The 27404-nt window shown below is 34.0% G+C and overlaps 1 protein-coding gene across 7 annotated transcripts in view; it reads left to right on the top strand.

Annotated features, from left to right (window-relative positions):
* Positions 1 to 27404, top strand: part of RAP1GDS1 (Rap1 GTPase-GDP dissociation stimulator 1) — a 130790-nt gene that overhangs the window by 30860 nt on the left and 72526 nt on the right. For 5 of the 7 annotated variants that reach the window (XM_081138942.1, XM_081138936.1, XM_081138937.1 and 2 more), the window contains exons 3-4: positions 19322 to 19444; positions 23374 to 23499. In XM_081138942.1, coding sequence (XP_080995068.1) covers positions 19322 to 19444; positions 23374 to 23499 — 249 coding nt within the window. Of the gene's footprint in view, positions 1 to 19321; positions 19507 to 23373; positions 23500 to 27404 lie in introns of those variants that run through there. The other 2 variants (XM_081138940.1, XM_081138941.1) reach the window with 2 other exon arrangements.

The following is a 27404-nucleotide window of genomic DNA, read 5'->3' on the forward strand; positions in this document are numbered from 1 at the left end:
TTTTTTAAAGAAAAAATCAAGAGTAGTTAACTCTTCAAATATATTTTTATTGATTTTTAGAGAGAGAGAGGAAAGGAGAGAGAGAAACATCGATGAGAGAGAAACATCAAGTGATGTTTCTCGTCAACATTGATGAACTGCCTCCTACACACCCCTGCTCTGGGGGTTGAGCCCAAACCCAGGCATGTGCACTGACCGGGAGTCAAACCAGTGACCTCATGGTGAATGGGTAAATGCTCAACCACTGAGCTACACCATCAGGGCAAGGGTAGGTAACTTTAAATCATAAATCCTTATCCTAATCAATATTTTAAAAAGTAAATATCTACCTTTTTATTTTAAGGTTTGCTTATAATAAAATTATTTTTTCAGAGCATTAATACTAGAGGAACTTATTTTTTTTAGAATGAAGTTTGTTTGTTTTTTAATATATCTTTATTGATTTCAGAAAGAGGAAAGGAGAGGGAGAGAGAGAGAGAGAAACATCAGTGATGAGAGAGTCATTGATCGGCCGCCTCCTGCTTGCCCCCGACTGGGGATCGAGCCTGCAAGCCAGGGATGTGCCCTGACTGGGAATTGAACCCCGATCGCCTGGATCCTAGGTCGACACTCAACCGCTGAGCCACGCCCGGCCGGGATAGAGGAACTTTTTTAAAGAATGGAAAGTATATTAGTGAGGTTCAGTATAACTTATATCTTCCTTTGTGTTTTTTAGGGACAAATATTTACGTAATGAGAATTATTACCTAAAAATAACTAATAATATGAATTAGATATTTTAGAATGAATGATTATTAAATGGTCTGATAAACACTATAGAAAATTTCTTAATTTAGTATATAGCCCCCATAGATTCAAAACTACAGTTAGTAAAGCATTTTTTCTGCCAGAAAACTTTACAATTGCAAGGTTATACCATATTAGCCTTCGTATTATATATATAGTTATACACTTAGATATTCATTTTTTTGTCAGTTTGTTTATATTATTCAACTCTGAAAATGTGGACTTGATGGCTTATGATTTTTCCTTATTTTAATGTGGCTTTACATAGATTTCTCTTAGTGAATTTGTGATTGCATATGAATTTTGGTACTTCAAGATTTAGTGAAATAAGAATATAAATTATTTTATAAGTTAAAATTGTTTTAACTACTTGGCGTTAAAGACCACTTAAAAGTTTGTAACTTTGACTTAGAGGAAAGGAGGGAAAGAAGAAATAATAGCCAGAAAAGTCTTTGATTAAAGTAAATTCTTCTCCTTTTGGAGGTTTGATTTTGTATGAATCTAAATTCACACAAATCTGTAGTTCATTGGTTATTTTAAAATTAGAAGAGATGTCATATCATGAGAATGATTTATACTGAGTTAATAAAGAAAAGAAAATTATTTCATTTTTTGTTATTTATTTATTGTGATTTTCCCTTTTTGTGTTATGAACGTATGTGGATATTGACCATCTGCAAATTTGTTGAAATAGGAAAAATAGTAGTAACATTAAAGACAAAATACAGAGTAAAAGATTATTTGCTTGCAGCAAAGTAAGGGAAGAATAGCTAGGAAATGGAAAAGGTCCTAAATTAAGAAACACTTTTTAGAAGCACATTAAAAAGAAGTTGAGGAAATATATGCTAAGTCAGAAATATATCTTCTTAATATATACTACATTATTTTCTATTTGCTGTACAGTAAGTTCTTTGATGAAAAATACTACAAAAGTATTATATGCCATATTCTTAACTACATGTGGTTCATTGACATTTTACTAATTACTAATTGACAAATTACTAATAACTGAGGAAATGTAAATATTTTTTTATTTTATTTATTTTATGTTTTTATTAAGGTAGAGTTTAAGTTCAGTTTTTCAGGATAATATTCACATAATTGGCTATGTAATGCAGAGAATCTATATTCTCTATTTTTTTTTAAAAAAATAACTGATTAGTATTCAGTGCTTTTTGTTAGATATATTTACTTGGAAATTTGGGCTGTTTTACAACCACTTCAAAACAAGGCATTTGTATATTTCTTTGAGATTTAAGAAAACTCACTTTTACGTAGAGTGAAAGTTTTCTTTTCTGACTCTGTAGTTATACAGGGCTGTTGGACATTTCATGATCCTACACATCAATTATTCATCTCTAGAGTGAAAAAAAAATCCACTTACTAAATGCTGATAGACCCATTAGAATATTTGTAGAGTACTCAGTTGATTTCACATTGCCATGATATATCATACTGCTTTGGTTAAATGTTAAATATGTAATTTATAGTTAGATTTGGAAAATTTTGTACAGTCATGTCATACTTTGATGAGATGAGGAGTTAGACTGCACATCTCCCCATCTTCAGGTCTCATTTATTCATACATTCAACACTGAGTATTTATTTAGTATGCTATCTCCTATTTATTTTGTGTGCTATCTCCTCATAATAGCAGAAACTTAGTCCCTGCCCTCAGAGCTCATTATTTTGTGTTGGGGACTGATAGTAAATGTAAAATTATAGTTTATCATAGCAAGTACTGTAATAGAGGTATGTTCAGTGTCTGATATTAGTGCACGTATTTTATTGTCAAGTCAAAATGGAATAATCATAAAAGAATAAAAGGCAATTGAAAATAACCTGACTTTAGTACTTAATTCAGCTTTTTAAAACTGTCAACTCTTCAATTGTTGCCTGAATTTTTAAACAGTTATAGTTGACATACAATATTAGGTTTAAGTGTACAACATGGTGATTAGACATTTATATCCCTTATGAAGTGATCACCATGATAAGTCCAGTAATCAGTACATAGTCACTACAATATTATTGACTATATTCCCTATGCTATACATTACATCCCCATGACTTATTTTATAACTGGCAGTTTTTTCTTCTTTACCCCCTTCACCCTTTTTTAAAACAAAAATTGTTTTAGAAGACACTAGAAGTACTTACTTTATGTGAAACATACTAAGCCAGTTTATACTGTGTTGTACCCTGAGTAACACTAATATGCATGCTGATGCTTTTGATTCATGAACTACTCTGGCATGACTCTACATCTGTGCTGTGTAGTACCGTACCCACTTAACCACATGTGGCTATTGAACACCTGAAAGGTGACTAGTTGAAATTGAGATAAGCTATAACCTCAAAGACTTAGTACTAATAAAAGAATGTAAAATGACTCAGTGAAATAATATTTTATAAGTCAAATGTTTATTAAATTTTATTTCATTTGTTTCTTTTTACCTTTTTTAACATGACTGCTAGAAAATTTAAACAATATATGTGGCTTACATATTTCCATTGGGTATCACTGTCCCAGACCAATGTTTCTCCAACATTAGGGTGCTTAAAAATTATTTAGCGAGATTGTTAAAACTCAAATACCTGGGCCCTATTCCCAGAGGTTCTGATTCAGTAGTTTTAGGTGGAGCCCAAGACTTTGCACTTCTAATAAGCTCCCAGAGGATGCTGATGTGATAAGCTATGGATCACACTTTAATTAACAAGTTTCTAATGTAGGCAATATCTTTTTAGTGGGTTGAAAAGAATGTCTAGATGAATCAAAAGCCATATCAATGATCACACAATCTGTTTTGTCTAATTTATATAATATACGTGTGGCATGTATTTGTTCTTACTTGGAAGTATTTTGTTGAAAAGGATATGGGATCCTCTTTTCTAGGAGTAGTGGTGTATTAGGATTCTCAAGAGAAACAGAACCAATAGGGGATGGATGGATGGATGGATGGATGGATGGATGGATGGATGGATGGATATCTCTAGATCAGCAATTTTCAATTTTTTTCATCTCATGGCACTGGTAAGCTAATTATTAAAATTCTGTGGCACACAAAAATATATTTTTTGCTGATTGACAAAAAAGGTATAATTTTTATTCATTCACACCAGATGGCTGTTGTGTTGGCTATTGTCATTTTTATTTTTATCCGACAACCTAAGGGAAAAGAGGTCAGTGCCTCTGACTAAATAGTCAGGTACGGCATGTTTTAAAAATTCTTGTGGCTCACCGGTCGAAATTTACTGCAATAGATAGAAATACATACATGAGAAATATTTCAAGGAATTGGCTGACACAGTTATGGAGCCTGGCAAATCCAAAATCTGCAGGCTGGGCTGGCAGGTTGGAAACCCAGGGAAGAGCTGATGTTACTGTCAAGTCTGAGGGTGAGATTGGTATGCTGACACAATTTACCTCTTGCTTGTGCGGTGGGGGCATTGTGTGTTAAGGACAGTCTTTTGTTCTATTCAGGCTTTCAACTGACTGGCTGAGGTCCAGCTACATTATGGAGGTCAATCTGCTTTACTCAAAGTCTACAGATTTGATTGTTAATCTCACCTAAAAACACCCTCTCAGAAATATTCAGAATAATGTTTGACCAAATATAAGGGAATCCTTGCCCAACCATGTTGACACATAAAAGTAACCATCACAAATGGAATATATATTCCGCTAAAGTGTCAAATGCCTCATGTGGCATAATAGTTATGTGTTGGAATAACTGCTAGTGAGGAATGACGCCATTGGTATTAGAACTTTCTACACAGGAATCTGTAATTGATTTTACTTAGATTTTTAATATTCATTGTGATAAACCCCCAAAGGAGTCTCCAAAAGGCAGAGTAATGGATTGTTTTGTTTTTTAAAGAGACATATGGACTCAAAGTCTAGGTTTTAGCACACAATATTCTGTGTGATGAGTTCATTTTATTTTTTAGAGAGAGTGGAAGGGAGGGAGGGAGAGTGAGAGAGAGAGAAACATCAGTGTAGGAGAGACATATTGATTGGTTACCTCTTGCACGCACCCTGACTGGGGCCAAGGATTGAACCTGCAACGCAGGTATGTGCCCTTGACGCAATCGAGGGACTGACACTAACCACTGAACCACACTGGTCAGGGTGTGAGTTCATTATAGATGCTTTTGTCATTTTCTCTATGGTTGTTACATATTTTCTCCTCATTGTGCTAAAGGAGCAAACAGAATGTTTTCATTTGGCTCATTATAATTTAGTTGTGGATTATTCATCTTTTCTTTCTGATGTGTGCATGTGGGAAGTATAATAAAAAGACAAAGTAATTTTCTACAATGATTTCTGACGGTTTAAAGAACATTTTTGCATATGTTTGCTTTTGAAAAATATAATCTAGGACTTGATTAGCTTAATGAAAAGTGAAAAATTTAGTCTGCACATGAGCTAGTGATTGGTAGGTAATTCTGTAAAAAGACTTTAATTCTTGATGAGAGAATTCTGAAAATAGAAGATAGTTTTATAAGCTCAGTTCTTTTTTTCTGTTAGAAGTAATTACAACTACTACAACATCAATAAATGTAACTCAGTTGCTCCATCTTTAGTATTTAGTGTTCTGTAACAGTTTATACATTCTTCTATTCCACCTTATTTCAATGTATATTATTTGTATACTCCTTTTTCATTTGTTTGGTTGTAAACTCCTTAAGGGCAGGGCAATTCTGTTGAACTAGCATTAATTGGGTACTACCATGCATTTGGTACCTTGCCCTGGCGAGTTTGCATAGACAAGTAATGGATAAATTTTTAATACAGTATAATACATTATATAATAGAACTGATTACAAAGTGTTGGAGAAACGAGAGCTGGATTCAACTCATAGTTGTAAGAGTCTTTCAAACTGTCATAGAGGGATTAATGGATAAATAGGTGTTTTGCAGGCATACTACGCTTCTCCTTCTACCTGTCTTTTCTTCAAACTTTGGATAATAATCAGCCACCCACCTTTTCCACTTCTCAGTTCTGATACCTTCAGTTCCTGGCAAAAAAAAAACGCCAAAAGACACCAACAACAAAAAACTTAAAAAAAATCACCCAGTGGTATAGACTGTTGAATGTTGCTATTACAAATTTAGGGTCTCTAGCCTCAGCTAGTAATGCTTTTACATATCCCTTCTTTGTAAAATATATTTTTCTCCTCTACTGCTTAGAATATGCTTTATTATCTTTTAAAATTCAATCCAAATGTTACCTTCTTTAGGAAGATTTCCATGATTTTCACAGAGCTGTTGTACATAACCTCCATAGTAGTATCAGTCACATTATTCAAGTCTTTCTCTTATTAGACAGCTTTCTGAGGATATAATTTGTATCTTTTTTATTTTATAATCCCAGCATTGTAGGAACTCAGTAAAAATATATTTTCCTTGTGTGATCTTATCCACTCCCAAGTCTTTAGTTACTAAATAGGTTCTAACAGCTTGGACACAATTACAACATTGTGTGTGAGTATTGGGGATGGGGGTGATTTTGATCAGCAGGATCACGGAATACTGGATTTTGAAAACATGTGTACTTCACCCAGTTAACGTGAGGAGCCAGGGATTGTGGGAAGAATATTCAAGCATAGGAAGCAACATACACAAAGTCACAGCAGTTGGGGGAAACCTAGTTCAGTTAGAAACTGTAAAAGTTCGGTATGGCTAGCAAAAAAAGTTACATTCAGGGGAGATGATATCTGGAAAATGGTGTAAGAGGTCACATTATGAAAGACTTTTATGCCATGTATCTTAGTCCACTTGGGCTGCTATAACAAAATAGCCTGGATTGGATGGCACTTCTAACAGTTCCAGAGACTGGGAAGCCCAAGATCCAGGTATCTGGTGAGGTATGCTTTCTGATTCATAGATAGCTGTCTTTTTGCTGGAACCTCACATGGTGCAAGAACTGAGGCCTATCTTGGGGATCTCTTTTTGTAAGGCCACTAATTCATGAGGACTCTGCCATTATGAACTGATCACTTCCCAAAGGCCCCACCTCCGAATACCATCACATTGGGGGTTAGATTTCAACATAATGAAATTGAGGGGCGGGGGGCATACCACAAACATTCACTCTGTAGCACCATGCTAAGGGGAACCACTGAAAGCAAATAAAAATCAGATTTCTATTTTGAAAAGGTCTCTATGGTGGCAGATTTGTACAAAGGCTAGAGGATAGCCAATAAGAAAAAGAGACAGGAGTTAAGGATAGTTTATATCATGGTTAAGTTTAAGCATGAAGGAGCAGAATATTTGTACTCTAATACCAAGAAAGGTTATTTGTTGACAGTGATGGAGAATATGGCATATAGAGAGAGTAGTAAATGTTTAGAATTACTGGCTTAGGAAATAAAACATGACTGAACAATGGGAAAAATCCAGTTAAGATTGTAAAGTGTGAATTTATTGTGGTGCTAGCTAACATATTTAATAATCTAACATTTATTTTAAAATTAAAGAACGGGAAGAAATATTTGGTTGGATTTATCCACTGTCGGATTGAGTGGCAAGGTGAAATAGATAGAGCTCTAGGAAACTTGCTGAAATCATTGATCATTTTTCAGAGTAGGTAGGGATGAAATGAATCATGAAGAGGGGTGATAAATTGGGAAGGAAGAAGTTGAAGGAATAGAGGTTTCAGTGAGGTTAAAAATGTTCATTAATAGAGAAATAAAATACACGATAGAATAGAATACTGTGCTCAGAAAGTAACTTTCAAATTTAAGCTTTCAACCACGGAGCAGTTCTACATGATAATGGGGCCCTGATGTGATTGTGTGGTGGATTGTTAAAGAGCAGTAGAGAATTATTAGGCCATTTATTAAAGTCAAGGTAGGTGAAGCCGAGTTATTAGCCACTTCATGTAGATTCATAGTTGTGTTCAGCATGATAGCAAGAATTGGAGGGGAGAGAAAACCGGAGCGTAAGCTCCAGTGAATTTGAAGGTTATGAGAATACTAGTATGAGAATGGGGCAAATAGAATATGATCAGATGGTAGAGAAATGAGATATTGTTTTTGAGTAAAGACAGAGGACAAATGACTTACAAAAGATATTTTTCAGCTAAGAAAATACCAACTCAAGCTCCAAGCTCTGAGTCTTGTGGTAGAAAGTGAGGAAAAGGAACTGAGTTCTGCTTAATAGCAGTGAAAGGAGGAAGGTAGAGTTTTCGGAGTGTCTGGAATAGTTTAGAGACACCCCCACTTCAGATGCTATCACAAGCCCAGACAACATGTTACCTGTGTTTCTGACTGACCTTCTATAAATTGGAGGTTCCAGTGATTCCCTCCAACTCAGGATGCCAATCGCAAGTGCACATTGTTACCCACACTTCTGCCTAACTGGCTGTAAGTCAGTTTCCCACAACCCCCTTTTTTGGTTCCATTAATTTGCTAGAGCAGCTCACAGAACTGAAGGAAACACTTCACTCACCAGATTATTGGTTGGTTTATTATAAAAGGATATAACTCAGGAACAACCAGATGGAAGAGATGCATGGGGCAAGGTATGGGGAAAGGGCTCAGAGCTTCTATAACCTCTCCAGGTGTTCCACTCTTCCCAGTCTCCCTTTGTTCACCAGCCCAGAAGCTCTCCAAATCCTCCCCTTTGCGTTTTTTATGGAGGCTCCATTTTATAGGCATGATTAATTCATTGGCCATTGGTGATTGGTTCAACCTCTAGCTGCTCTCCCCTCCCCTGAGCATGAGGGTGGGACCAAAAGTTCATACACTCTCATCATATGGTTAGCTTCCCTGACAACCAGCCTTCATCCTTAGGTGCTTTCCAAATCTCACCTCATTAACATAAGAAAAGACACCTTTATCCCAGTCTTCGCTTAGAAAATTTCTAGGGTTTTTGGAGCTGTCCCAGAAAGGAAGACCATTTGTTTTTTTTATTGTGTATCACAGTATGATATCAGTCTTGCTCCTGTCATAGGATAATTGGTGGTTATGGTGATGGGGTTGGGGGGAATGTAAGTGTGGTAGAGAATGGGCAATTTTTGAAGGTGGGGCTAAACTGAAAGATCATTTTGATTTTTGTTTTGTTTTTTTGTTTTTTTAAAAATATATCTTTATTGATTTCAGAGAGAGGAAGCGAGAGGGAGAGAGAGAGAGAGAGAGAAACATCAGTGATGAGAGAGTCATTGATCAACTGCAGCCCACAACCCGGGCATGTGCCCTGACTGGGAATCGAACCCCGATCTCCTGGATCCTAGGTTGACACTCAACCACTGAGCCACACCCAACTGGGCTGAAAGATTATTTTGAAATACTGCACTTGGAAACGAGTTTTTGATATCTGCAAGATTACGTAAGCCAAACTAGTTTTTTTATTCTATAAGCTATCATGGAAAATTAAGCGGCCACAGAAGCTGTGTTTGAGTGTGGGACGAGGGGAGGGAAATGATTGGTGGGTATCCTAGTGATATTAACAGACTTCATGCTCTGTGTTATTACTTCCAAGCTGATATCTGACTTTTGCTTGGACCTCAATTCAAGCTACCCTGGGTAAATATCTTGCCTAGTCTAACTTTGTTTCTAATACCTCCCATATTAGTATGGACCTACAAAGGGATAGAGAACAGATAATCCTAGTTCTCGTGGGGGAGCTGAGGATCTAGAACAATGGATGATCTTGAAGATGAGGCAGGTGGAAGCTTAGAATGGATTCAGTGCCTTTGTATATTATGCCTGTTGTGGGATTTTTATCAACATATTAAAACTATACTTGTCTCCTTCACTAAACTATAAAACTCTTTGAAGGCAAGGCATGTATCTCGTTAGCCAATTGCCTAGTACATGGTGGTTGGTACTTAATAAATATTTAATGCAGAGTCAGTGTATTAAATGAATCCAGTAACTTCCTTTTGAATGGTCATGAAACCTCTTAAAAGTTAACAATGTAACTTAAATATATATGTAATGGTGATAATATCTTGCTCCCTCATTAGCATATGTATTTCTTAAGGAAAGGAAAAAGTTCTTCACAGCTTGCATTTCATGATTTAATGTGTATTGATTTACTGATAGCTTTTCAATATTATGTGCATTTTAAGGGCCATTATACAGTTACTATTTTATCAGCAATAATTAAATTCAACACATACTCCTTTTTTGGTAGATTATGGTGGCCTGAAGTCTGTTTCTCTTTTCAGTTTGGTGTTTATGTGTTTTGTTATTGTTGTGGCCAAAGTCTATTGAGAAGTGCTGTTTGAAATATTTACTTGATTCTTTCCTCTCTTCTCAGAATAATTCAGTGCAGTTGTACTGCTAGACATATATATTTTAAATAAATTATCAGCTTTTTACCAACAGGTTCTTTAGCCATACTCTTGATGCCTTCAGACAAAAATAAAATAATCATTTATTGTCTCTCAGAGTCTCTCATGACTTGTTGTCTAATAATTACTATTTCATCTCACAATCTTGTATATTACTTTTCTTGAAGTGCTTTGGTTTGGTATGTCTTGTATTAATTTCCAAGAATAGGAGTTCATTCTTCGTCTCCCAGATGCACACATTTTTAAATATTGAATTTTCTCAAAATACCTTATAGTCAACAACTCCTGTATCACAGCCTATAACCGAGACATTCTTCCTAATAATGAATAGCCTCTACTAAAAGCTTACATAAAATTATTGATTCTTTATCATTTCAGCATTAAGTCATCTGTTCCAAAGTGTTTTTTAACCTTTGGGAAATTAACATCAAATTTATTCTTGGTTAAAAATACCTGTTTTTGCTTCCCCATTCTCATCCTTTTCTTGAGTCTTCCCTGATAACTTTGAATTTCAGCTCTCTAGGATTAAACTTGAAAGGAAATTGTAATTTATATCCACAAACTTGATGAGCTTTTCAGCTTTACTTAAGCCAGCATGATTTTACTTGGATTTGTTTTCTCTTTTATTGAGTTTTTTAAATAAAGCAAGTCACTATACATCTTGATCTGTTCTTTGCTGCTTTTATGCCCTGTGTTTCTAAAGTATTTTTTTTCTTTACTTAAGAGCCTCTGCCCCACTCTTGATTCCCCCCCCCCCCCCGCCTCCTTTTGGGGGAAGCTATGAGATTGAGTGAGATAGCCCTCCTCTTTACTCCCTAGGTCACAGGGTCCACTCAACTGAGATTCGTTTAGGCCTAAACCAGTCAGTGCATAGCGTGGCATTTATCTGGCCAAACTAATGAATTCAGATTGGTTTAATTGCTGTGAACCATGGGACTTCTGGGTTTGTTTTGTGGGGAGGTGTGGGGAATGAAAATACACCTCTGTTGTTTGCCTGTAAGACCCAGAACATACAGCCATTGTTCTGCTATGACATGAACCAGTCTGATAATGCCAACGCACAGGTGAGTTGAGGAGACGTTTAGAGCCCTGATAAAACCATTCGCGAAGCTCACTCTTTTTTTTTTTTTTTTTTTAATCCTCACCCAAGGATAATTTTTACGTTGCTTTTCAGAGAGAGTGGAAGGAGGAGAGAGAGAGAAACATGCATTGGTTGCCTCCCGCATGAGGCCCAATCAGGGCAGGGGATCGAGCCTGCTACTAAGGTACATGCACTTGGCCAGAATCGAACCTGGGACCCTTCAGTTCGTGGGCCAACGAACGCTCTAATCACTGAGTCAGACCGGTTACGGTGCGAAGCTCACTTTTCTTCTAGATTTTACAGTTATGTGAATTGAGAGCTAATAGATGTCCCTGTTGGAATATTAGGACAGTAGTTTTTATTACTTGTAGTATGTCCTGATATATACAGATTTGAAATAGATTTTCTTCTTATATTTTATAAAATTTGAATCATGCCATTTAAATGTAGGTTCTTTTCATAACATTTTTGAGCATTTACCATGATGTTAAATATTCTTTTAAAATTATGTTTTAATGATTACATAATATTCTTTTGGATGGCTAGACCATAATAGTAGTCATCTATTGTGGGACATTTCTTAATTACATATTAATTGAAGATGATACTGGGAGCTATTTAACTGCTTCCTTTGGCCAGGGTTACAGTAATGTCTATTTTAAGTGACTCCTTATTCTTTTCCCTTGTCTGTGTACCAGTTATTTCTTTTTGTTTTCCTGGAAAAGTGGAGTAAATTTTCCATCACACTGACTTGTTTGCATAGAGTAATATTTCCTTAAGTGGGTTCCTTGGGTCACTAATTTTTTAAAGATGCTCCGTTAGGAAATAATTTGTTTATTTGAGAAACAGTATATATTCCTGTAGGCTTATGGTAGACATCAATAAATTAAGGTCTTTAAAGAATCCTACCGAATCCTACATATACCAGATCTCTTTAGTTTTGTTTACTTCGTATTTTCCACCAAGGTATTTCAGAGTAGGATAGAGATGGTCTTTTACTGAAAATATTCCTTTGTTGTGTTTTTCTGTATTCTCATTCTCCTAGTGCGAAGTGAGGAAATCCACATTTACTACAGGAACCATATTTCTAGCAATTACTTTGAACTCCTAGGTGAACAATTTTAGTTATATACTCTGCTTTTACCACAGTCATTAACACAATTTCTTCTGGTGTTTATTTTCTCAGTAAATATCTTTCTTTTACTTTTTAACCATATAGCTCTTAATTTTTTAGCAAGTACTTTATGACCTAGTTAGTGGTAATTTTAAAGAAAATACATAGTCAAACTAGCAGATCTCCCTGCTTATTTTAGTGATGATTTCCAAACACATAACTTCTCCGACTCCCACAGCTTACATTATCCCTGGAATTGAAATGACTGCACGACTACCAGAATCACTTGTAATTTTATAAAATGACTCTCACAACTTAATCTTTTAGTAAGACCTGTTTTTGATTGTGAGTCATTGTGTAAAATGGATCTTTATTCTGCCCTCTTTCTTTTCATGACTAAAGACATTTCTTTCCTGTTGATTTCATGTTCCTTTTATTTGCTTAAAATCCTTATTGGGGAAAAAAAGGTTCTCATCAGTGAAAGAAATACCATTTTATTTATTTCACCCTGCCCCACTTTATAGACTTCCATTTTCTTCTAGAAATATTAACTTCTCATTTGTCATGCCCTTATTTTAATCTTCTTATACTCAGCATATTCTTTTTATCTGTTTTAAATCTATTTTAAACTTGTTTCACTTCCTTTTTTTTTCTTAATATGTTTATTGATTTCAGAGAGAGGAAGATGGAGGGAGAGATAGAAACATCAATGATGAGAGAGAGAATCATCGATTGGCTGCCTCCCACTTGCCCCCCAACTGGGGTTCGAGCCTGCAACCCCGGCATGTGCCCTGACTGGGAATCTAACCATGAACTTCAAATTCCTGGATTGATATTCAACCATTGAGCCACTGCAATTGGGCCTGTTTCACTTTCTTTATATTCAGTTCCCTTTCTCTTCTTCATTCACTGCCTCAATTTGTCTATCTCAAAATACTACACATTCCTTTATCACTCAGTTGCCTCACTGTAGTTCTTACTCCTGCAAAACATGTTAAATAATTTTTTCCCCCCACAAAATAACTTGGCAAATCTAGTCAAGGTATTGTCATCACCATATGTCTTCTAAATAACAGTTATGGTAGAAAAAGCAGTGGACTAGAAATCAGAAAAACTGGATTCTTGTTTTTCCAGTATAATCTTATTACATGGTCTTATTTGTGATGTAAAGAGAACATGACCTATCATGCCTGTCTCACATGACCTGTTTTAAAAATGAGAGAATATGTTTGAAAATGATTTCAAAAATTTTTTAAATGCTCTCAATACAAATTTAATACAGAGTTAAATATCAATCAAGTACCTTTAAATGAGCACACTGAGTCTAAATAGGAATTAGCTAAAGTGGTGGGGGGGTGGCATTTCAGAGAGGGAACATGTGCAGTAAGGAGGTATGAAATAAGATGATTAATTTGGATTACTGTAGGTAATTTAGTGTGGCTAGAGTGTAGGTTGTCAATGGAGGAGTATCAGGAGATAGAGTTGGAAAATAGGGATGTGCTTGAATGTTTAATTAAAAGTTATGGAGACTCATTTAAAGATTTAAAATAGGGAGTGACAAAAAGGCTGCATTTCCAGAAGTTTATTCTCGTATCTTTGTGGATCACAGATAAGGCGTAGTGGGAGGAATGTGTGGCTGGAATTAGGGAGACTCTTGAGGAGGCTGTTGCATTTAATAAAGGTCAGAACTAAAAACCTGATAAAACATGAATGTAGAAGGGAAGGATAGATGTTATTGAGATGGACTCGATGGAACTTACATGCTGATTGAGTATGGGTGGTAGAAAGGAATTTACTCAAATTGGAAAATTGGTAAGCATTCTAGCACTTCTGGCTTAGATGTGGGTTCCCTGCATTTCACTGAGAGAGAGACTAGAATGAATTTAAAGGAAAAAGAGGGTAAGTTTGATTTGGGGAATGTTAAATTTGAGGTATTTATGATATATCCAAGTGCAAATACTTTTGTTTTCAGTTGGGTAAAAGGAGAGAGGATTAGAGGATTTGGAACTTGTCTGTGCAGTAGTAAATGAAGCTTTGAATTTGGATCAGATTGCCTGAGCACAGGACCAGGTCACTTGTTATAAAAGTTTACCCTTTGAGAAATGAATAGTTCTTCAGAGACAAGGATACACATGGCTTTTTTTAAAGTCATATCCCTGTTCCTTGCAGTCAGTCCCAAATCTGTGCCTCCTCTTCATGATCTGTTATAAGGATTCCTTGGACATGTAATATAAAGATACCAGTTCTTTACTGTTCCCATAACGCTAAGTAAAACTTTAAACTTTTTTTTTTTTAACTTTATATTGTTTACACTATTACAGTTGTCTCCGTTTCCCCCCATTTTCCCCCCCTTTCCCTCTGGCCATCACCATCCCGTTGTCTGTGTCTGTGGGTCATGCATATATGTTCTTTGGCTAATCCCTTCACCTTCTTTCATCTAATCCCCCTCTCTCTCCCCTCTGACAGCTATTAGTCTGTTCCATGTATCCATGTCTCTGATTCTGTTTTGTTTGTCAGTTTATTTTGTTCATTAGATTCCACGTATAAGTGAGATCATATAGTATTTGTCTTTCATCAACTGCGTATTTCACTTAGCATTGCAAACAGTTAGAGTTTTAATCTGATAAATATACACATTCCCCCCTGCAAGGTTTTCCCCCCCCTTTAATTTTCTTTATTTGCACAGATTTTAAAAAGTATTTTTATTACTTTAAAAAATACTATCAATTTATCCAAATATATTTTTAATCTAAGAGAGTCATAGTAGGAGCAGTCATTATTTTGGATTTTCTAACTTGGAGTTTCCTGCAAATTGGTTATCAGATGCTTTTTATTTATCTTTATGAGGCCTATATGCTAACATAACATCACAAATTCAGCTTATTATAGTAGCATACCTGAAAATCCCATCTTGGTATTTAACTGTAAAGCCAATTAATTTAATGTATTTATTTACCATTGTTGGGAACTTTAGCCTTTCTCAAGCCATATCTTAAATTATGAGTTATTCCCATTCTGTCTGTTTCCTCTGTTCTACCAGGTTATTGGCCTTGAGAAGTTCTGAGTGGTACTTTAACTTCTCCTCTCCATAATGGCATTATAGCCTAGCTTCTCAGTTTATTCTTCTTTAAAGTTTCTCTGACCTGATTGCCCAGTTTTCTTTTTCCTTCTCTCACCGGCAGTTTCATAACTGAGCTGCCTATTGCCACCAGGAGGCCAGGTGGAGTGTGGACATAGGACTGCAGGGACATAATGAATGCTTGCAGCACTGCAAGGGCTACTGTGATGGATTTGATTCCTGCAGTAGGTCCTACAGGTATTATTTTAGAGTAGCAATTGCCCATCATATATGGGTCCTTTAAAACTCAAGGACTGCCAGGGCCTGTAATTTGTAGGCATACTCAAAACATTTTTATGACTGCACCTAAATGTGAAGGGGAAGAAAGATATTGAATTAATCCCTGCAAACATTTAAAAGAAGTGTAGTTAAAATATCTATAGTAGTCCGGCTAAAATAATGAAAAGCCTACCTTTTTTTAGGACTCCTGAACACAGAGCATGATCTTTTTTACAAGTAGCCCTTCCTTCATTTAGACCTGCAAACACTAACTGCCGACTACTTCTTAATGCTCTTTTAAAATCATTTCAAGGGTGCTCACAGATATCTGAGAACATTTTTTAGTTTCACGAATAACACTGCATTTGAAATGCAGTATGATGCCAGTACAGAAAGTATATATGAAATGAGGCTGAAACTTTGTAATTACTTATTGGATAGTGACATTTTAGTGCTAAGCAATTTGTGGTCCATTATGTTTCTATGCCACAGGAAAGAAGATAATTTCCAGCTGTTGAATATAAATTCTACACCTATATAGAAATCTACATGCTAGCAGATAAATAGAATTCCTGTCAGATTGTTTTAAAATTGTAAATCAAATTTATATGAGAATCCTGATTATATTTATTCCTCTTATTTCTGTGACAGTAGCATAAAAAAATACTATTCCCAGATTCTTGATTTTTCTTAGTATAATTATTCTTCCAATTCCTTGGATTATAATCTATGGAAAGTCTCATAAGAGTACAAGAGTTTTGTATTGTTTTCTTTTTTCCCTTTGCCCCTGACATTCAGATTTGATTATTAAGCTTATTGCTTCAGTTATAGTTAAAATGAGACATGCATGGGTGACTTGCAGTTAACTGCTTGCCTCCACGCACACAAATGCCTCGGCTTTGTATCTAATCATGATTCATGCCTTATGCCATACTCTTGCTCTTTCATCCCAGCACCAACAGATGGTGGGACAAGACCCCTAGGGCAGTCTGCCTCAGTGTTCTAAGATTATACATCTTCTGGTCAGAAAAGGAAGGATTTTACTGTGACAGATGAGTTCAAATTCTTTCTGGCTTCTTGCTTAAAAAAAATAATTAATTGAAATTTGGTGTCAGGTTTTCAGGTAGTACCTTAGAAATTTATTTTAATCCATGAAATTAAAATAAAAGAAGAAAGGCCCATTATGTTTTTTATATATAAATGGGCTTGCTGAAAAGACAGCTGCTGTGTTTATGTCCCCATCATGTGTACATTATGTTTCTAATAATCTGAATTTTAAGAAACCTAGTAAGTGACAGCATACAAAAAGACAGGTTTCATCTGTTTATGCTTAAGTGTTCTGTTCTAAAAAATACCACCAGTGGTTGCCAGGTGACACACGTGTCGATTTGTTAGTTTAATAGAATCTGAAGTTGCTTTTTATGCTCTGTAACTAGTATGATTGATGACTTTAGACAAGTTTGCTTTTCTTTCTGGGCTTTCATTTCTTCACCTAATGTGTAAGGTTGTTTAAAGTATCTCCAAAATACCTTTTTTTATAGTACATAAAATGTTAGAAGCTACAGTAGTACTAGCTATGTGAAAATGCACGATGCTTATGGTAGGAAAGGGAAATGCTTGAATGGAGTTTCAACATTGAATAATCTTGGTTACTTGATCTGTAGTACCAGTGTCATGGATAAACAAACATATATAAACTAATTGCAAATTACTTTTTAAAAGATAATACATACATGGAAATATAATTATCCATATACTTTTCTGTTGTTTCAGCCATTTGACTACTCTAGCTTCTCATGATGTTAAGAGAGTGTTATGGTTCTATAACCCTGGATAGTCAAGCAGTGCATAGAACAGTGGTTTTTAACTTTTTGACCAGAACCTCTGGTTAGAAATACATTTTACATAAATAGGCATGCACATATAGTTACTTATGCATGTGCATATACATGATTCAAAGTTTCACTAACAGTGTTTTACCGTGCAAACAAAATTTGGTAAAAATTTGCCTTGTGGGCAAAAATTTTTTTGTTCTTTTGTTGTTTTTGCTAGTGTCTTTCATTTTATTCTCTTTTAAAGAAATTGCTGGTCCTTGTTCACCAAATCCATTTCAGAGTTTCTAAAGGATTGGGACCCATAGTTTGAAAAACACTGCACTAATCTACACTTACTATAAAGAAATGCATTATTTATTTTTTGTAGACTTTCTCAAATTACTCTATTACAAGTTATTTTCCTACTCTATTGATCACATCACCTTCTATTTACTTAACAAGAAATCTTTAGAGTTCTCTCTTATTTGTATATATGTCTAAAGGATGTAAAGGATGTAGAGAATTTACACATAGAAACAATTTTAAATAGAATGTTTTGCCTGGCTGGGTGTGGCTCAGCAGTTGAGCATCGATCTAGGATCCAGGAGATCACGGCTCGATTCCCGGTCAGGGCACATGCCTGGGTTGCAGGCTCGCAGCCGATCGATGACGACTCTCTCGTCATTGATGTTTCAGCTCGCTCTCTTCCTCTCCCTCTCTCTAAAATCAATAAAGATATATTAAAAATAAAAATAAATGAAAAGCTAAAGATTTAAAAAAAATAAAATAGAATGTTTTACTGAGCTGTATAACACACTATCTTTAAACATGTGCCATGCCTCTTCATTGCTCAGAATCAAGTAGCAATTTTAAGTTTTATTTTATAGAGCTTTTCTTTATTTACATCATTATTCCGGATGTTTCTGTTATCTTTTACTTTAATACGTCATGCTTTTAGTAACAGATACAGGAAATGGCTTGGTTTCATTGGAAGGTTCTTTATATATATTTTAACAAAGAAGGAAAGGAAAGAAGAAAGGACCTCTTGAATTTCTGTATCACCAAATCAAATTCTGAATACTATGGCCTTATTGCTGTTCACTATTTCTTTTCTTCATTAGCGGTGGTTTGAAGAGTTGTATGAAAAACATAGTAGTCATGTGGAACTATATAGTTTCCTCTTTCACTCTATATAAAATGATATGAGGTGAGTTTTTTGCTCTTTTAGTTGCCATTAAAAAATTGTGATAGCATATAGGAAACCATAGAATTTATATATATAAATATTTATATATACAGGGTTTCCCCCAAAAATGTGTACACATTTTAACAGCTGATAGCTCAATTTTGAAAATGAAATGTATTTTAATAAACACTGCCTTTATAATTAAACTGTGTGTATACTTTTGTATAAAGTGTATATATAATTATTTAAAGTGTGTGTAATTATATAAAGTGTGTATATTTTTTTGGGACACCATACATATCTATATATCTACATATGTAATACACTTATAGAATTCAGAAGGACAGCAGGAAAAAGGCATTTCTACTCTGAATAAACAGGGTTCTACTCTGAATAGATGGGGTTGGAACTAACGTTGAAAAGTAAGTTTAGCATACAAATGGTATATTCAGAAAGGATTTCTTTATAATCTGGCTGTAGATAGACAAAAAATTGGATTATAAAGTGTTTTGTGTAGATAAAAACTCAAAAGCAGGTTGTAGAGCTGAAGGTAATTTTATATGAATGCATACATTTGACTGTATACTGAACAAATTTTATTTGGATGATGAGAATTCTTGAAGAATGTATTCTATATAAAGTTGTCAGTGTTAGTGTTGAAGAATTTCATTGAAGCTCTTTATATATATCTCTTTCAGATATGGAAACAAGTGAAAAAATCCAAGGAAGTGGAATACTTCAACTATTTGCAAGTCTGTTGATTCCACAGTCTTCCTGCACAGCCAAAGTAGCTAACATCATAGCCGAAGTAGCCAAAAATGGTGAGGTTTTCCTCAAGAACTTTTCTGCTGGGAACATCTTCAGTTTTACACCTTACTTGTCAGTATGTTTTATTAATTTATGTTTTAATTTTGTAGATTAAACATTTTTTATTTTTTTATATTTCTCTCTTCTTTGGCTTTTTCATGTAATTGTTTAAAATGACTATATTTATAGTCATTTTAGTTTTACATTTCCCATTTGCTAGTCCCTTCTTTCAGAGTAGAATTAAAGGAAAGCACTGCTAGTCCTTGCTGCACCTCTATGTATCATTTATTACTTTGGTTACAGGACTCTTAAATTTGACACACTGAGCCATTCATCTGTGTTGTCACAGAGAGCTTACCCTTTTCAATATATATATTGGTTTGTGTTATACCCTGGTTTAAACTGAACTGTTTATTTTTAGTCTGGCCTATCCTCCTGATGTTGGCACTTGACAGCAACAGAGTAGATTGGAATATGTGTTCTGTTTTCTGCATTCACCTTCATGGGAAACATTCATTTTTTTAAATTTCCATGTAAGACTACTCTGGAAAAATAATGACAGCAAAGCTTAGATTATATAACAGCTAATCCATCCCATTATGTATAGTTTATATCTAATAGAGATTCTTTGGAAGAATTTATTGTAGCAGAAATATTTGCACATGATTTTAATTTGGTCAGTTTGAGAAAACCCTGACTTCTTAAAGCAGTTTTTAAACGTAAGGGAAGGCCAAACTAAATGTAATACCTTTACTGTGTCTCAATTTATGAGTTTGATATTATTTTTAGGCCTTTTATTTTAGTAAATTACATATGTTATACTTTAAAGAAAAGAAATTTTAAAATTCTGGCCTCATTTGTGTAATCACTATGGCAGGTGGCATTGTAAAGTACCGGTATATGTTGTTTTTGGCCCAGTAAAACAACTTGTTCCTAAATGTGTTACCAAAAAGAAAATAACCATGAAACATTTTTCATTTGTTTAGCGGTTCTCAGAATGACTTCCAGGTTTCAGTGAGGTTTTCTATATTGGTAAATCATTTTTTGTTGTTAACCGAAAACTGGCCACCTCTTGTTTGTATGTCACAACTAGCTGTTGTAATTATATTATCACTATATTGTGCTTTGGATTTGAGCTGGTCATAAATGTTCAGAGGTCCTGAAATATTTAGTGTACTTCAAGCAGGTTTGAACTACTGTGAATAGATAGTGATTACCTTGAAACAACAAAGAACTCCGGAAGCAGATTTTGTTTGAAAATGGAACCCCTCAGACATGGTTCGTTAACCTAGACCAACCACTATCTGAATCTTAGGTGCAAAGCAGCGTGATTTTCAAGATCAAGTGGTTTATTTTTAATTTCATTAGAATTGCAGTATAGATATCCAGAGACTAGGGATGTATGTAGTAGGAACACCTTTGAACAAGGTTGACCATCACAGCCATTCTGGAGCCTCTCCAATATCACCTATATTTACATCTGTCTATCTATTTATAGATAGATAAAGATATATATAGGTAAATAATATATATTATTTTAAACATATTCCTGAGAAATTACTGGTAGATTTTCACATATATCCATGTGAAGCAGGTAACTTCATGTTTTTAAAACTAGCCAAGGAGGGCTGCACGCCTCACTTAAAAAGTAAATTGTCTGAAAAAGCACAACATTTTTGGAAGACGTTTACTTTCTCCAGGGACTGGCAGTGTTGCTTTTACATTGATGAAAGCTGAGGAATATACTAGTTTTGTTTTGTCTTTATATATATCTTTAAATTGAGATAATTGACATATAACATTGTGTATGTTTAAGGAATTCTTTATGTACTTTTGAATTTAAAAAAACAAATCACAGTTTAGAACAGTTTTATTTGATCCATAATTTTCCTATAATTATTTACCTTCTATCATTTCAAGAACACTGTCAGTCATAGCATCAAAAAATTGAAAGACAGGTTGGCATCATAAAGCAAAACAATAAGATATAACCACAGCTTCCATTTATGAAATGAATGCAAAACAGACTATTCCTAAATATCTTATTTTAGTAGTCATTTAAATGATGCCCCTGTTGGAAATGGCATGGGAAGAGGTGAAAAGGATAGTGAATATCTGCCTTTAATTTGATTAATTTGAGCTGGTGACAAGCTATTTTAAGATTTGAAATCTATAAAGATTCTAAAGTAACTATTAATTTAAGAGGTAGATGAGCAGATTGATGTGTCACCTCCTATAGTCATTGAGCTCGTGGAAATATATAGCATAATTTGTTTTCCCAGTAGTTGATGGAATAACTCATGCTACTGAGTTTTAAAAAATAATCAACAATAAACTTAAAGGTTAGTTTTAGAAGTAGGAAAGTACTCTTAATCTTGGAGTTTAAATTATAGAGAATTTTCATTAATATAGAGGTAAGTAAGAGATATGATAGAAGTGCAGTCCTTTATTTAGGTAGAAAGGAATACCTCTTCTCGACTTATCGCTATGTTAGGGGGAAAGGAAGTTGTTACAGAGGTAACAGTTCACACAACAGCCCTATATGATATGTTCTAAGAATTTGAAAATGAAGGGAAAGGGGGAGATTGCTTATGAAGGTACTTCTGGAACAAATAAAGGACTGAAAGTGAGAGTGAAAAGACTTTTTTGTTGTTTTTTTAAATAGGATGGATTATAGGTTGAAGTATTAGATCTTTATTGACTAGAACATCCATACAGTAAGTCATGATATCCAAAATGATGATTCTGATATTGGCTATTAGAGAATTTTCATCAATTAGATATCTTCATATCCTTAAATCTTGTATTGGCTCCTCATGAGACACTGAATAAAAGTTTGTCTACTCACGACTATGATGGTATCATTGGGAGATACTAAATTTAGAATGGTATATTATAAAACTAAGGGGAAAAAAGGTTGAAGTATAAGAAAACAACATTTGGTGCTTTAGACCAAATGCATGGGTACAACAGCAGATGTGAGTGATCCATAAAATGAATTTTAATAAATAGTAGGAATAGAGATAAGGAACAGGTGGCTGTGTTGAGTCTTACCAGTGGAAAAGGATTTATTTATTTAAATGTTTAATGATTTCAGAGAGAGGAAAAGAGAGGGGGAGAGAGAGAGAAACATGAATGATGAGAGAGAATCAGCAATGGGCTGCCTCCTGCACGCCCCCTACTGGGAGTCGAGCCTGTACCCTGGGCATGTGCCCTGAGGGAATTGAACCGTGACCTTCTGGTTCATAGGTCAGTGCTCAACCACTGAGCCACATCGGCTGGGCGGAAAAGGATTTATTTTTAATGATTCGCTTGAACCTTTTTAAAAAATACTTCATTTTGGCTATTTCGAGAATGTATAGTGAAAAATTAAGCAATTTGATGGCTTAGTTTATAACTGTAGTATAATAAGACCTCAGTGTCATCAATAGGTTCTTGGAACTGTGGTGAAACAATGGATGACAAAACCAATTTTGCCATAGGCTAATTTGATATAAGCAAGAGTTAGGTTTCTACTGCATCTCATCAACATTATAACAAAGCAACACTGAACAGAGCTAGTTGTTTGAGGACCTGCAGTACTTTAATTATCAGGCTTATGGAAAGACCATTACCAGTGTTTCCATCTTCAAATACTGCTTCCTAAGCACATTCAGTTGTTATAAGAAGATAGTGAAAAATTAGGTATAAAGAAAGTTAATTAAAAGTCCTTTTGGTTTATAGCAGATTATCAGCAAAGGAAAACATGACTCCACTCATTTTTGTGTACTTATTTCATGAAGTGTGTAGTAGAGTACTAATGGTAATTTTGAACAGAAATGTACTCTTCAAATAGTAAGCCACCTTAAACATTTTAATAGTTGGTATTTATTTTATTAAGGGATATGATTTATGTAAATTGTGAATCTTCAGATTTTTAATTAAGTATATCTCTTCTTTTCAGAATTTATGCGAATTCCATGTGTGGATGCTGGATTGATTTCACCACTGGTACAGCTACTAAATAGCAAAGACCAGGAAGTGCTGCTTCAAACGGGCAGGGCTCTAGGAAACATATGTTATGATAGCCGTAAGTGTTGAAATATCAGTGATACACTTATAAACTTTTGTTTAAGGATTATGATTTTCAGACTAATTTCCCTTTCAGTGTTAGCACTGTCTTTTCTAGGCTAAGATACTGACATGGACCAGTATGACAGCTCTGCTTATTTAGCAGAACTGGTGGAAATTTGGGACACAGTATTCTTAACTAAGAAGTCATAGGAAATGAGTTCTTTTCCTCTGCTATCACAAATTAAATTTTCAGAGGAAAGTAAGTCAATTTCTAAGAAATTGGGGCTTTTAATTAAATATATATGTATCTTTTCAATTAGGTTTTAAAAGTACTATCTCTGAATGAGAATGCTTATGAACACAGTTTTTTTTTAAAGTTTCGAAATCTGTCCAAATATATTTTTAATTTCTTGCAATTCAGTACAACCATTCATAAAAACCATTATCTTCTCAAAAGCTAGATTGGCCTACTGCATCTGCATTGGCTCCATTCCTATTTGTCATAAAGCCATTATCATCCTCACCATTTTCTATAATACACTGTTGTAGGCAAAGAGAAAGCAAGAACTTGGGTATGGGTATATTGCAGAAGTTTTGCATTTTCTTCTCCTTCCCACATATATGTAAGCAGAGTACAGGAAAATCTTGAGTATATTTAATTGAATTACACTTATCCTGATTTTCCTTAGATTTCTATTTTCTGAGCCAAAAACACATATTTTAAATTTCACTTTTAAAGTCTCCTAGGAATTTAGTTCTATTTATATAACTAGGATAACTTTTATTGCTTATTTTCCCCATTGAGTTTATAATTCACCTTTTAAGTGAGTTATACTTTGTTATAAGACAAAGCCCTTTTATAATAGGCAGTGTTTCCAATAGTGATTTGTGCACATAAGTCATATATTACATAAGGTCATAAACCTTCATTTATGATAAAAGAAATATAGAAAAAGATTGAAACTACAGCTTTCAGGAATAACTTGTCTGTAGCAGTAGTGGTAACATGTCAGCCTCATTTATTCTGCTTTCCTTCCTTTTTCGGGAACATGGATGGCTTAATATGAATTACTGCTTATAAGTTTACCTATCTGTTTCTTCATTCTAGTTCTTTTTATCCTAGGGTATTAACTTTATTTACAGAATTCTAGTGCTTTATGTTTATAACTTTGCATTTTCATATTGAAGATTTTTATTAAACTCCATAGTTTATAATGTTAGCTTTCAAGATTGAACCATTTATTTATATCTTATATGATTAATTTTAACAACATACATTATAAAGACCTCTACAGAGTAATCGACAAAGATTGATGGCATGTACTTGGAGAACATTGATCATTACTGTTTTTATTCCTATCCTGTGTGTGTTATGAGAATTTAAGGCTATCAAAACTATTTTTAAATCCTTGTTTAGTTTAGTTATTCATGAATTACGCATTGCTTGAACACAGGAAATAATTTGTTTTGTGTAGTTTTGCCTTGAGTTTCACTTAATATTGGTAAAATAGAAGAATCACCCATAGTAATTTATTGTTTCATATTGCTCTGGTTTTTATGGGCACAGAGTAATTTTATTTCCTGTGTACTAAAGAAACTTGAAGTTAGTGTAATAAATGTCTAGTTAATATGATTATTATTTTGATGAAACTGCAGTCCATTATTAATAGTGTTTATCATATCCATTTACTCTGTTCTTATAAGATATACAGAATAAAATATTTAGGCTATGAAGTTCATTTTTAAAATTTTATTTATCTATGAATATTTATAACCACTTTATTCTCATTTAATTTAATGGAAATTATAGTTCAGTGGAAAATTAAGAATAATGAATACAGGCTGTGTTTTATACTTTTAAATCTTGTTTAAGAAAAAGGAAGTTGTAGTCTTAAAAATTAATATAAAAAATCATGTGATGAAATGTGTTCACTGTGTCCTGCTTATGCATATAATTTTCATAAGACTGTATGCTTTCTTACCATTTTATTTGAAATTAACTCTCTGAACTTCTTACTGATTTTTTTCTGAATAATTGTAGGAAAAGTATAACGCCTATATTTGAACTACAAGAATAGTATAAGAGACTGTAAAAGTGATGCTATGATTTGTCAGTTTACTTGAAATGCATTTCTCTTTATATTTTATGACAATTGGCAGTTTGAAAGAACCCAGAAATTAGATTTCTCTTTTTAAAAAGTATTGAATGGCTTCTATTTTAATTAATTTATTAATCACCTTCCCTCTTGAAAATGTAATGCTTTATTCTTCAAAGGATAATAGAAAACTATACATGGTAGCCTTATAAATACAAGAAATCTTTTTCTTTCAATTTACATGCTTTAAAATTCACATTTGTGTTTTATTAAACTTATTTGTTGGAATAATCGTTTACTTACATTTTATAAATGTACTCCAAATGAATAATTTTTTAGTGTGGGTTTATTCAGAATGATACTAGGTTTACAATAGATAGTAAAGCCAGTGTACATAGAAAGTACCATAAGGAATTCACTATTAGAAATATTTGAGAAATGCGTGCATATTTTACAGATTTTTATTTTGACACTTAAAAAGTAAAGTGTTTACTAGCATATTTCAGTTAAATCCATGGAAATCTTTTGAAGAAAGTAGGTTAGATTTCAGTTTTTCCAGCTTTAATAGTGTCAATTTTAGGAAGGAAACGGTCTTGTATAATCCTAACATCACGTAACAGACTGATAGACTGATAAAACAGCTAAGTGGGACTTAGTGAGGCTTTGTTGTTGATGAACTTTTTAAATCCCAGTCTCTGTCTTGCATATAGAGATGAAAAAATCACTGGATGGGAACATATAAAATGCCTCGCCTTTTTTCTGTTTTTCCAGAGAGCCTTCAAGGCACTTCAGTTATGGATTTCTCTTTAGAACTATCCAAGCAGACTTTTGATATAAGCAACATTTTAAAACTCTTGCGTTCTGTAACTTTGGCAAAATACCTTATGGGAAGTTTGACTTCTTTTAGATCAAAGAAGAGAAAACCTATTTGTAAAGAAATCAGGAAAGTGTGATTGGAATATGCTAGGGAATGCAATTTTAAATAAAGAGAAGTATTGGTCCTGGCTGGTGTGGCTCATTGGTTGAGCATCATCCCATGCCCCTAAAGGCCGATGTTTGATTTCTGGTCAGGAAACATATCCAGGTTGTGGGTTCAATCCCTGGTCTGGGTGTGTGCATCAATGTTTCTTTCTCTCCCCCTTCCCCTATCTCTAAAATCAATAAAAAACAAAAACATTTACATAAAGAGAAGCATTAAATTTCAAAATGAATATTTTTGGCCTGTTTAATTACACATTCCTCTCAAAAGTGATTTAAAAAAAGTTTCTTTTTTCTCCTTATACCACCGTCTTTTTTCTTTCTTTCAGTAATTAGCTTTGTCTACATAGCTGTGCACATTTTAAATTGCTGATAAATTTAAATAGCCTTAGAGTATTGAAGAGCTTCATATTAAATTTTCTCCCATTATTTGTAATTCATAGGAATAAATTGATGATGGGAGAAGTTTTTTCTATTTGCAGATGTTACTGCTTGAGGTTAAGAAATAACTGATATGGGATATACTGGTTAAAAGTTATGTAGAAGCTAGAAGAAAATGATTACATGAAATTAAATATCTGTTCCTTTTATTAATATACCAGAGAATGTATAATATACAATTCAGATTAATACATGTTAAAATTAAATAACTATGCCTTTTTACAGAAATAAAATTAATGCTTGTTATATAACTAGTTCTGTTATTGAAAAGATACATACTTAAGAAGTTTATATGATGTACTATCTTATATGATATAAAGAAACTTGGATTCTTGCTCACTGATGAATAAATAAATATTCAAAATGATATGGAATTCAGGCTTGTCAAAGCCAGTGTTTATGAAGT

This window comes from Miniopterus schreibersii (genome assembly GCF_964146895.1).
Source record: "Miniopterus schreibersii genome assembly, chromosome: 1".
Taxonomy (NCBI): Eukaryota; Metazoa; Chordata; class Mammalia; order Chiroptera; family Miniopteridae; genus Miniopterus; species Miniopterus schreibersii.